General features: G+C 39.4%; 1 protein-coding gene across 4 annotated transcripts in view; it reads left to right on the top strand.

Annotated features, from left to right (window-relative positions):
* The window catches only part of PDE1C (phosphodiesterase 1C), a 336,098-nt gene that overhangs the window by 133,284 nt on the left and 189,679 nt on the right, over nt 1-13,135 (top strand). The window contains exon 3 of one of the 4 annotated variants that reach the window (XM_076330827.1): nt 2,228-2,254. The exons of the other annotated variants lie outside the window; for them this stretch is intronic. Coding sequence (XP_076186942.1) covers nt 2,228-2,254 — 27 coding nt within the window. The remainder of the gene's footprint in view (nt 1-2,227; nt 2,255-13,135) is intronic. 4 annotated transcript variants of the gene reach the window in all.

Here is a 13,135-nt window from a genome sequence, read left to right as displayed (position 1 = left end):
ATTGGACTGCAGGTGTGGAAACAATAAACAACAATAATAAAAAAAAGTATGTATGTTTTTAAAAACTCCTATGACTAGGCAAATGCTTTTTTCCTAGTACTGTGATAGCACACAGTTTTCTAATGCAGTAAAAATATTCTTGAGTAAAAGGAGCATTAAAGGTGTAACTGATCATAAAATTGATGATATTACTCAAATGCAAAGAGTACCCTAAGGCTGGGTCACCTTTTTAAAATAGACAAGGAAATTTTAGCTAATCAGGAGTTAATGAATGGTATCTTTGCTCAAATGTGAAGCTTGGCTGAAAAAGAAACACTTTATAAAATGATATGAAAGTCACTAACCAATAAAGGGAAAAATAGTTCTGACAGTGCTGGAATGCACCATAAGACACTTTCAGGGGAAAGAATTAACTTGTAAATAACTATTTGAAAATTTAAAAAGTTATATAGCAGAAATAAAAATTTAAACAAATTTGGATTTCTTGGGAATAAGATATTTTAATCAACCTGGATTGGAATGGCCAATCAGGTGGGGGTTTTTTCCAGCATTTTCTTTTTTCAAGAAAATTTAGTGAAGTTCTGTTTTTGTCGGAATATAAACTTCCAAATCTAAACTCTTTAAAATGAAATGTCTACTTTTCACCCTTCTGAACTTAAAATGAAAAATTCCCTTAGAATCAGATGTGTCCAAGTGGGCTTCTGCTTGTATGTGTCAGCGTTCTGAATGCCAGTAAGCTAGAATCTTGATACTGCTACAAATGTTTGCTCTTTTACTCCTTTGCATCTGTTCAAGTTTAAATAAGTAATTCTTCACACAGTAAAGTGTAAATGAAATATTTTAAAATCCTTTTAAAGTAAATATCTAGGATTTTAATGATTTTAACATGGTCAGAATACAGAAGCAGGTACAAGTACGATTTCTAAAGGTAATATTAGATGAAACATTTGACAACCAGGAGACATTATTCATGCTACTTATTAAGTAGAAAATAGCAGTACATTCCTTTTTGCCATGTTTCTTATTTTTAAGAAACAATGCCCCTTGTTTGGGTTTTCTGGGCCTGACTTAGCCACAATTTTCTGTGTGCGGTAGTATCAGAGGTGAAAAAGCAGAACTTGACACTTGTAGCAGTACACCTGTTCTAACAATATTACCTATATATTGAAAAGGTGGGGCCTGTCTGTTAGTGTATGGCTGAACAACAGGGTGTTGATCTTGCACTCCTCATCACAGTCCACACTGAGACTTGTTCCCATCACTACTTGTTAAGTTTACAGCTTTACTTTAAAACAAAAGCAGAGCTGAGCTCAAGTGGGATCAATGACCTGTTTTGCCAGGCACTGTGCAAAGCCATTGGAAAAGGCTGTTGTAGGATCAAGAGCTCACAGACAACATACAGAGCCAATACACCTCTGCAGCTAACTGTACAGCCACACAGGTAACCATGCAGAAGGGCTCGTGATCGTTGCCTTACTCTGAGCGTTGGCAGCTTGTGCCATTGCTGCTGTAGAAGACAAAATCCACCGTGCTAAGAAGAGTAAGCGGTTTACAGCCTTTGTCACAACTGATGTGGTGTAGGGGTTGGGGATGAGAAGAGGTGCTGTCAATATGCTTATCCGCTTTTGCCATTCCTAGTCCTGGGCTCAGGTCAATTAGGTCCCAAGATACATGCAACAAAGTGAAGTTCTGTGGTGTGGTATCTGGGATTTGGTGGAGTAGAGAACTTGCTAGGATCTAGACTTTCTTTTTAGAGCAAGGCTGCTGTAAAACCGCTGGGGTTTTCCACTGAGTGACCACAGCCAATGTCGTTGGAAGCATCACATCACCACCACTGCATCTTAGTGGGCTCTCCACAGGTAAGGCCATACTTATCTGCTGGATGGAGACATAAAAACTACTTTACTGCTAGTAAGTAGAAGTAAGTTTCTGCCACTTGGACTTCCTGTTAAGTCATTTAGAGTAGTAACTCATTCTTTCATAGCTGCAGCAACCCTGTCATACAAGAAAAGGGCAAGATGTGCATACAGGCAAACACACACCTTTTTCTACTGAAGTTAGTGGCGACCGCCACTGAGGTTAGCAGAAGTGAATGGCTACATCAGGTTTGGGGCAATCTCATGGCAGAAGTGACCACTTAATTGTTCCTGATTTCTGACCCTCTCCTTTTTTCCTCCTCACCAGTGGAGCCTTCTTATCTCAGTTGTATTTTGTTCTTTTCCTGCAGGAGAAAATACAAGAAAACATCACAGAGGTAAGAGTAAATCCAGAGGACTGGAAGGTATTTGTGAGTCATCTGTCTCTTTTTGTTAGGGGGTTTGAAGGAGGATTTTCCTGTTACCAGATTGGTTTTGTTCCCAGGGAAATGCCATTCTACTGATTGTTTCCCCCTTTGAAGGTCCATCTTGCACTGCTGCTGCTCCAAATCCCCTCTGCTGCTAGTGGTATTCCTCCCCTCTGATGTTAGTGGTAGTTCTCCCTGAGTAAGGACAGAAATATTTATCCTTGAAGGTCAAACCCTAATAAATGTCAATCTGTTCCTTCTGCAAGATCTGCTGGTTCTAACTCCTATCACTTAGTCATGCTGTAATAACAAAATGGATTGTGGGCTTGTAGTGTTGCTAATGATCTGTGACTTTGCAGGAGACTGAATGAAAACGGGGATCCTGTTGATTAACAGGCCCTATTACAGCTACCTGATCTAGTTATCTTACTGCCTCCTTGCAGGATGGAGGCCCAATGGGGGTCTTTGACAGATTCATTTTTCTTTTTTTGGAGCCCTTGTGCTTGGTTGCTTCAGAGCACCCACTTTGTAGCACAAAGTTTTTTGGTGCTGAGCTGACTTCCCCTCCCCTGCATGTGGAGTATTAATTGGTGACTTAATCTCATGGTGTGCTGAGCATCTTTAGTTCATCTTGACTTTAACTGGATTTAAGATTCCTGCAGAGTGTTTCCTAAAGACTAAACCCTGCAGCTCTGCTGAATGTGCCCTTTAATGTTGCGTGATGATGGAGGGAGCTGGCAGATAAGCCAATGTGATGATGTGATGGGCTAAGACATCACAGCCACCCTTCCTGTTTGCTATCACCCTGTGCCGAAGATGATCACTCCAATGCAACATTGGTAGGACAGGCTACGTGTGAGCTTGTGTGTCACAGCCACAAGAGACTGAAGTGTGGTGGCTTACGTCACGGATGAGGTGGGTTTGAGCTGTGGCAGTTTAGTGGAAGATACTGATTTGGAGATTTCTGTCCTGAACTGTGCAGGTGGGTATTGCATAGTGTGAGACACAAGAACAAGGAGAAAGTAAATATGCTCCCAGTTGTTTTCCTAAATGTGGAGCTGACACTGTAATTCTGTTTGCAGCTCTACTTTTCCCCTCATTTCCCTTGCTGCTGCCGTGATTGTTAATTAATTACGAACATGACTCTGGCCAAAGGTCTTGAGTTGCTTGCAAGAGGATTTGTTCTGGGGCTGAGATGGTTTCCAGAATGAATGATTGCTCTGTGTGTGTGTCCCCTGCACTGCTCACATTGTCTTGAGTACTGTGTCTTTTTTGGGTGTGTTTTCTGTGTACATAACCATGGCATCAGAGAGGTTTGTGTTCAGCATCTTTTCTGTACAGGAGAGTTTCTGTAATTCTCAGAAGAGAGATGAAGTATGTTAAAAGCTCCTACAAGCCCAATACACAGTTGTATCAATGACATACAGAGAATTGAATATGTCAGTCTGTTTAAAGATACCATTACAGGGTTAAGTTTTGTGCCCCATAGGATTTTGAACTTTCTTTTTTTCCTCTTGCTGTTACCTGTGCTTGCTGCCTGACTGATGGCGTGTGTCCTTGTGGCAGCTCGGCAGATGGGTTTTGTGGCCCTCTTGTGTCTAACGACTGGTGTGAGCTCTGCAGAGGCAAGAGGCTACGCCAGGGACCAGCACACAGCAATTGCCAAGCAGCTACTCCTGATAACCTTGCTCAGCGGGCGCTGGCTGCCGGCTGGAGGGCTGTGTAGCACAGCAGGGTAGCTGCTGTGCCTGGGAACCACACTTTGCCAGCACCTAGGGCAAATTAGCTGGCTAGTGAGCATCTGACTTGAATTTGCCACCTGCTGTGTGATTAAGGTATGATGCTAAATGGGAAATGGCACATATTGCCATCTGATGCAGAAATGTAACATCCAGCAAAAGGAAGTGGAAGGACAGCAGTTCATTTAAAGGCTGGTTTTAAGTAGCATCTTTCTGTTGAGTTGGTAATTCCAGCAATGAACATAAACTGATGACTTGGGTCAGATCTCCACCTTTGTTTCCCACATTTATCTGTTGTGGGGCTTTCTTCTTTTTCCTTTGTTACATTTTTTCGAAACGATCTCGGCAGTTCCTACGTCACCGGGCTCTGGAGGGTGACTGGCAGCTGAACTGAAATGATCTTTTGCTTGCTTTTGCATCATCTTCCTTTTTTTTCCTCTTTGGGGAGCTTTATCGCATAAGAAAGCCTAGGTGATAGTAAGCAGCACTTAGCTATGTAGGAGAAACGCTGCTGTCCTTTGTACCTTGCAGTATAAAGAAAGTTTCCCCTGAGTGCAGACCTGTTGGGAAGGAAGATGAGGTATGTGCAAGAAAACTTGAGGAGAAAGAGTCGGAGTAAAATCTGAGCCATTCTAAAATTGTAATTGGAAATGACAGGCACTGACTCTTGTATTGATCAATCTGTTAACTGGGTTGACTCAAATGCTTTTGTAACAATAATATATTGATATGATTTTCCTCATAAACTTGGAAGTTTCACAGCTGTTTAGACAACCCTAATTTCATTAGTCCCAACCTAGTAATTGCATCTGAACCACTGAACTGTGATGTAGATTAATCACAGCGATACCAGAGAACCAGGATATTTAATCAGAACTTGGGTCATCTGTCATTCTCCCATCTAGTTCCCTTTGGGTAAGTGAATAGTAGATAGCTTATTAAATAGTGACTGGAGAGGTAGTCAGCAAGAGGGAGAACTAGACAGGAAGCCAAAGCTCTCTTGAACTTTCAGGTCCTGGGTTGGTTTTGCTTCTTCTGGAACAGCTGAGACCTCAATCATGTTTGCTTTGACTGTTGAGACTCCCATTTATCCTGAAGACACCCAGTTGTGGGCTGCCCATGTTTTCCTGGGAGATACTTGGCACCTTCAGCTCCCTGGGAGATGGAAAGGTAAATGAGCCTTTCAAGTAGCCTTTGGCAATCCCCTCCTAGATTAGGTTTGTCTGCTTGAGTGATGTTCAGCTAGTGCAGTCAGTTTTGCACTTCTAAGGATTCACTAAAGTCCTATTTATCTTCTCAAAATTTGTCAGATGAATAATCTGTGTTAGTTTACATGGCATACATTTTCTTCCATTACGATCCACAGTCATGCATTTTTACTCTGTCAGTAACACAGAATTGCATGTGTTGCTGTTTTAGTTTAGCTGCAGTTGGTTAATTGTACAGTTTAATTTTCTATTAAGATGCAAATGCTTCTTTTACAGTGAACTCATTTTAGATAAAAGTCAAGTAAAGAGTCCTGATATTTTATCTGTCCATCGTGGATGGATGGATTTTTTTCACCTAAGTACCTGTTAATGCTATACATGAAGCACAAAGTAGAAAAGGAAATGTAACCAAAGTGACTTTGAAATATGGCTGTGACCCTGAAAGAAGCATCCTGATGGGCCCTGCAAAATACTAATGTGATTTCTTTAAAAAAGATTGTACTCTAATTAAAAAAGTTTGGCATCTGATACAAATTACATGGTTGAAACATCAAGCCTTGCCTAATTTTCATAAGGGTTTTGTTGTTTCTACTTCAGACGATCAGGCAGGAAACTCATAAGCAGAGATCTTCCTTTCCATCTCTTTCCCACACTTTCCTATCCTTTCTCATATATGCCTGTGCTTCTGAATTCCAGTTTGCTTCAGCATTTAGTTAATATACTCTTGGAGGAAAATGTGAATGTGAACATGTTCTTCCTTAAAAAAAAAAAAGTGATGTATTTATGTTAGTGTGTGGCACAAGAGGTGAAACCATACATGCACAAATGGTGTTACATACAAAATAAGTGGAAAAGTGTATTTTTTTTTTTCCAGCTTTAGTTGATAGTCATCTTCAGGGTTACTCATGCTGATACCTCTTTAGATTAAAATAATCCACTGTCTCTTTTGGATTATTTCAAAATGCAGGTAAACTTATAGCCTCGCAAGTCTCATTCTAGGTAATCTTTAAGTTATACGTTTGCTCAGGACCAGATCCTGTGAGGAAAACTCTGTGCTGGGATTAATCTTGTCCTTTAGTGCTGTTAGGACACGCTGAAGAGATCTTCATTGGAATGAAGTGTCAGTGCTCTCTCAAAGCTGATTGAGTAAGGTCATTATATATGGTGGTAGTTGTCACTGCCATTGATAGAATAACGTAGACTGAAGGGGACCTCCAGAGATCGTCTCTTCCAGGTCTCGGTGCCTGAGAACATCACTGTGGCCCTGATTAACTCTTGGCATTCATCAGCTTACTTAATTGGGCAATATGCTTAGTCCTTAGTTCTGATACCATTTCATTCCCACAGCTTATCTATTGACCTTGCAAGGTTATCTTAATTATAAAAAATAAAACTACCCCTAATTCCTTAAGCTGTGCAAGTAATTATAATACTGCTTAGCTCGAGTTTTTCTTTATCTATAGTATCCGAGCAACTCCAGCAATATAGGATGCATTAAAGGTTGATATCCTATTCAGTAGCATGCACACACAATGCACGACTTGATGTGTCAAAATTCTTTGTAAAGCATGATCTTTTGGGTGCTGAGACCTCCTCAGCTCCCTGTAGCTTCAGTAGGACTTCTTGAAACTCTGCGTTTCAGGGAAACTGATGTTAAATTTTCAATTCAAGGCTGCTGGGCATTGTGCAAAAAGAGATCTGCTGACTTATTTCTATAATATTACAAGAGGAGCTGGTTCTGTTAAATTTAATGAACACTTAATTTCAGTAAAAAGGGTATTGATTTGTTGAGTGCTCTGTATTCATTGCACTGCAGAATCATAGGTGCTTTGGGAAAAAATTGAACATGGTCATGTAAGTAAAGCTTATAATTAATCTGTATGTGAAAGGGGCGAATTAAAGTGACGTTGGCAACCTTAATTCGGTATTTCCTAGCTTTCTGGGTGCTTGACTTTGCAACCTGTGTGATCTTCTAATGTAGTTTAAGTGCAATCAGATACTGGCAGCATTACACAGCTTTGAAAAAGAGGCTATGGTTCAAGTTAACAAAGCTAAGTGGAGTTTGTGCTTTAATTCGCAGAGGAAGCTTATATTACTTGCTATGTGTAGGGAAACTTCATGTGGAGAGGAGAGGAGGAAACCTACCTCCTAGAAAATGCCAGCTTTTGTTCTTCTAACACTTTTCGTAAGAGGAAAACATTGGAAATGATGGAGGCTTTTACATACCATCCCACTTTCTGTCCTTCTCCTATTTCCCTCTGTTTATGAGAGCTGGAAGATGCAGTGAGGTTGGACTCCATAGATACACGTGATCTTTTTTCCTGCTTTTGAAATCTTGCTCAGTTTTTCTACCCCAAAGGAGGCAGCCGTTTCTTAATATGATGGCTCTGGTAGAGCAAGGTATAAATTTTAGATTCCTGACATGAGTAATGGGACTTATCTTCTTTATCCAGAGCAGGAGTAAGTTCAAAATAATTAGGAAACATGATTAAATAGTGACCAAGTCTTTCTTGCTGATACATATATTCCTATTATTTTACTAAAATTTTATTCCATATCTTATATAGTGCTGAATAATTATCAATAAATACAAGTCCTTAATGATAAATGATTATTAAAATATTTAATATCTTGAGCATAGTTTTTCAGCTGATTTACAATACCTAAAATATTACTGGTTGTGCAGAATTTATTCTAACAATAAACACATCTTGCTTGATAAGGAATGGACGCTGCCATATTTGAAAGTAGCTTATGCTACTCAAATACTGTGATGACAAGTGTCCTTACCTATCAAAATAAAGTTATGTTCAGGTTTTTCCTAAACGTGTTCATGTTTAGGTGAAATTCAGCCATAAACTTCAGTATCATTTCAGCAGAACTGATAGCACACTCCTGCTTTTCCATTGGTCCTCTGTCTGCGCATGACACTGGTTTTCGAAATGTAATCGTGATATCATCTAGATTCAGATTTTACCGGTACTTTTTGTATCAATTTGTTAGAAGTTATTTGTAGCCCCTAGATTTGCAAGATTCATTCCCTTTTTGCTAGAGTAAGATTGGTGTGAAATGAATATTATGTTCAAAAGTCATACTTTAATGAAGATAAACCAGTATCAAACATTGTTTGGTATCAGACTTTCAAACCAAAGTAACTTTGCGAAGTATAGATGCTTTCTTTTTTAAAATTCTTATTACCTGACAAGTTTTCCTGATTCCAGTCTTGGGGAGAGGTTAGAGCAGAAGCAGTCTTGTGCCTTCTACTGCTTTTCTAGGGTTTGTTATGAAAAGTTGTCTGGAAAAAAGCTGCTGGAGAATAGGTTTTTCACTAGCTATGTACCTGGGTGATTGGCACTCTAAAAATAGGTGATATAGATTAGATACACTATAGCCTTATGATATTTTGGCACTTCTGTTTCCACCAATTGGAACCAAACAAAATAGTGCACATCTCTGGAAAGCTGCATGGAGAAGAATAAACCCAGACTCCTGACACCTTCCTATTGGGTTAGTTTGGCTTCTTTCAGGGACATCCAATGCTCTTCTCGTTGACTTATTTTTAGCTAATTTGAAGTGGCTTGCTTTTTTCTTTTGGGTTTTGCAGTTTTCATTCCTAACATGTATGGAATATAACTCTGCTTGTGGGTGCACAGGTACTAGTAAGTGTTCATTTCCATTTTAGTTAATCTGAGATCCTTTACTGAAGCATGTTTGGAGAATTAGATTAGGATTTGGTGAGGGGATGTAACAGGGAGTTTTTCTCCCATGATTTACACATAATTTGTATAAGACGGATAATAAAACTTAATGAAGAATTCAGTTAAACCCTATATTATTGCCTATTAGACATGATCTTCCTGTAAAATACTATTTTTTTTAAATTTTTTTTTTTATGTTTCGCCCCAAGAAGTGAATTACTCAGATTTGATGCATGCAACCCACTGAAACTTCCTTAGTGAAAATGCCATTAACTGTGATGGTCATGTAGGTAGCATAAGAGGGAGGAAGCTGAGACGGTTGCTACTCATGCAATCCATCTATGGATAATCAGACTGTTCATTTCCCAAGTCTGGATGAAAACAGTTTACATCGCTAGTAAGGGGCCTTCTTTTGTTAGAGCTTAATGTAACTGTTAGTAAAGGCAGAGGCTGCTCTGTAGAACTTCTCTTTTTGTCCTTTTCCTCTTATTTGCACTGCAATTTCTTGGTAATCTCTCAATGTTCACAGAAGATCTGCATAAGTATCTGAAATTCTAGTTTTATTTCCTGAAAATAAGCATTAACACAAATGGTAAGACATCTGTCTCCAGTTCTTCCTTCCCCAGCTGCCATTTCCCATTCCCTTCCTCCTCCTCATCCTTCTTTCCTAACTGTATGTGAATTTTTCTAATCCACAGCATAAGGAAGACAGATGTTAGTCTTAAATATCTGTATCCCACTGGTCTTCCACTAACACACACAACACACAGAAGCACAGTCTTGTCTGTTGAAAAGCTTTCCCTGCAAGGGAAGGCTCAAGAAACAAGTGGGAAACCATAAGATTTGGGATCCCACTGCCACTTGCTGCTCCTAGGCTGTATCACTCTACCCTTCAGTTGAGCATCCAGAAGTTCCTGGGGAGTAAAATGCCAAAAGAAGGAAGAAAACAAAATAACTTAAATGGATTTATATTTTTTTTAACTGAATGCTAAATTGTGTCTGGTCAAACCAATAATCCCAACAGCTGCTAATGAGTTGACCCCTCTGAACTAGCGCTTCAAGTAGCGGGTAGGTAGTCCATTGATTTTTCCCATCAAGCATTTATAAAGTATGAGCTATAGTAACTTCTGGGCAATTTTCAGTACACTGTGTAATTACAAAAAGCTGGTCATTTAAATTACCCTAAGATGCAGCATTTCCATGATTAATTCAGAACTCCTATGTCTTATTTGTGTCTCAAATTCAGTTTGAATTGATAATGAGTTGTTTTAATCCCTGTCTTTGATTTAGTGGTCAGACCAAAGGACAACATTTTTGGGGGGGTAAGGAGGAGAGAGGGAGAAAGAAAAATATTGTTAGTAACTGACATTATTTTGGCAGTTAATGTGGGAACGAGCTTTTACTTGGGGGACCTCCTCTGGGGGAGGGCAATATAATTGAAGTCCAGTATAAGCTTCCAGCCTTCAAAATCTCTCGCGTCCTAAAAGTGTGTCTCCCTTGCAAATGATGAAGAGGGAATCCTAAGGCATTTTGTTAAAAATCTGTCAAATGCAAGGGATGAGGCATCCTTGCTGAGATAATTTGCCCCAGGAGAGAATCAGCTATCTCCTGGCAGTATGGCTTTTTCTCAAGAGAAATTTCTCACTTCTAATGTGGATTACACTGGAGCCACTAACAAGTCTTATCAAATCTGGGAAAGCTATAAACCCTCTTTCCTCATTGCCATATCAGAGACCCTCTTTGTTTGATTTCTACTGATTAAGCTCTGTGTTTGCTTTAGCACATTCTCAATAGACTATCCAAGTATTACAAGTATTTTTTTTCCCCCGCAACAAATGCATTTTGTTTGCCCTGTTGTCCTGCCTATTTTGAGATGCTAACTTGGGGATGACATTTAACTTTAATTAGATGACAGGTGGAGAAGTCCTCCAGATCTTTATGCCATATCTACATGGATACTGCACTCTCTCTGGGCCAAAGGATTTATTGCACATTAAGGTGAAAACATCTACAAGAGTCTCTTGTGAAAACGTTGGCAGCTCCTTGCTGACTTCCATGCCATCTCCACAGGCACAGGGGAGCACGGCTAGTAATGTATTTTGACAGGCTGGCTTCCAAGTGTTAACACCAAAAATGGAAAATAAGCCTTAAGTACAAGCAAAGGACTTGGGCTTCCTTTGTGTGTGCCTTAGTTTAAAAAAGAATCACACATTAATATGCTTAATACATGTTTCAATGAGCACCACCGCAGAGAAGATTAAGAAGCAATTTACTGTAGCTTTTTGGCTGGTGTATCTCCTTCCCTCAATCCCATCCATCTACTGATGAGTCAGAAGAGATGCAGACCCTGTTACAGAATTTCATGTGTACTTTTCCAAGGTTTGAAGTAATGTTATGCTCCAGTGGATGATGATGATAGACTCTCATCGTGCAGAAGAACAGTTATTCTCCTGCTGAGGAGTAGGTTCTCAAGCAGAAACATCCAGTTATGTACTTTAACCTGCACATACTTTGCTTCACAAGGGCTTCCTAAAAATATCTGAGGTATTTATATTGTGGATTTGTTGTTTGGCCATACTCGGACATACTAATGTGCCTGGTTGCGCAGATGTACGAGCAGGTACGTGCACAACAGGGATATTTGATGCATCCGGTTTTATAAGACCGATCCCAAGCTCTCAAGAGTAAAGTTTGGCATGATCATTTCCAAAGATGTGTTCAGAGTTTTTTTGTGTTGTGTTGTTTTGGGTTTGTTTTTTTTCTCAGCCAGATTTTGGGAACAATTATAGTAGAGAAGGGCTTTGTTTTCTCACAAGACATAGGGGCGGGACTTTGGATATCTGGGCCTCCAATGCCTGGCCAGAAAACCTTTTTTAAAGTTTGTGCTTTTTTTCAGTATAGCTGCTTATTCCTAATCATCATTCTGATTCACAGAGTACTTAAACCCACGTTCTCCCTCTCCTAGCTACAACCATCCCTTCAGAGAGAAGAAATAATAATTGTCTGAACATAATAGAAGTGCTATAGTTAAATCATTATTTCTTTCTGAGGTTATTACTCTTAACATGTACAAGTACCTTATTTCTGTGCTCCTGTGCAACACATTCAGATTTAGTGGTGCATGTAATTAAGGTACATAGCTTTGGAACCTTTCTTGACTAATATTTACATAAAACATGTTTTCAGCTTATGTTTAATTATTTTCTTGATTAGGACCAGCTATTTTTAAAAGGGGGAAAAAATAAAATTCTGTTCTCTTAAGTTTGTTGTCAGAAACAATGCTTTGTGCAGTCCAGAAAGTGCTCTCTGGACTTGCTGATCAGTGATACACAGTTACTCTAGGCTTGTAGACCAATGTCTCATTGGGTTGCTTTTCAGAGTCTGGGACTTTAATAGTAATGAGTGGATAGGATGGAAGTGGTTCTTTCTTGGGTTCTTGCTTGTTCTTCCTGGGAAAATTCACAGCAGATAGCACTTTTTTATTTTCTTTTTTTTTTTTTTGACTAAAAAAAGAGTAAAATTTTTTAAAAAGTGAGAGATGCTGACAACATTTCAAGTGAACCAGTTCTGTACATGGAATCCATTTATTCTGATTTCTTTGTCTGCTAAAAGATGGTTTTAAATTCTAGGGTTTTTTTCTCCTGTTCCTATTAAAACAGACACTACTATAACTGAGTTACACATGAGCTGGTAATTTCCCTATTGGAGGTTTTTTTTCAGCTACCTAATAACATTTCAACAAATTCCAGCGGTACTTAGTGAATACTAAGGACGACTTCTCCAGTTTTGTCTTGTAGTCAAGACAGAAATACTTATCCACTATCCACTGCAGGAGCTGGTGGGATCCATGCCCTAGAACAGCATGGATTTACATCTCATGGTTTTGTGAAATAAGTTATTGGCATTGGAGCATCTGGTTACGCCCCTACAAAATGAAACAACGTATTGATTCTCATGAGGATGCTCAAGGAATGAGCAGGCACAGAGACTAAGGTACTGTCCAACCGCTGCTGACCTGTTCTCGTGTAGGTCAGGATTAAAGCATAGCCGTGAAATAAAAATTTGGACTATGAATGCTAACTGTGTTGCATATGGATAAATAAGTGAGTTTGATCTCCTAGGCAGTCAGTCCAGCCTTTTAGCAGCAGTAGATTTGCTTAGAAGAGAAAACAAAGACTTGTAAAAATATGTTGTTCACGCTCTGAA

This window comes from Aptenodytes patagonicus, chromosome 2, assembly GCF_965638725.1.
Source record: "Aptenodytes patagonicus chromosome 2, bAptPat1.pri.cur, whole genome shotgun sequence".
Taxonomy (NCBI): domain Eukaryota; kingdom Metazoa; phylum Chordata; class Aves; order Sphenisciformes; family Spheniscidae; genus Aptenodytes; species Aptenodytes patagonicus.
Note: the sequence above shows the minus strand (reverse complement) of the source record. Positions and strands in the feature narration are given on the sequence as shown.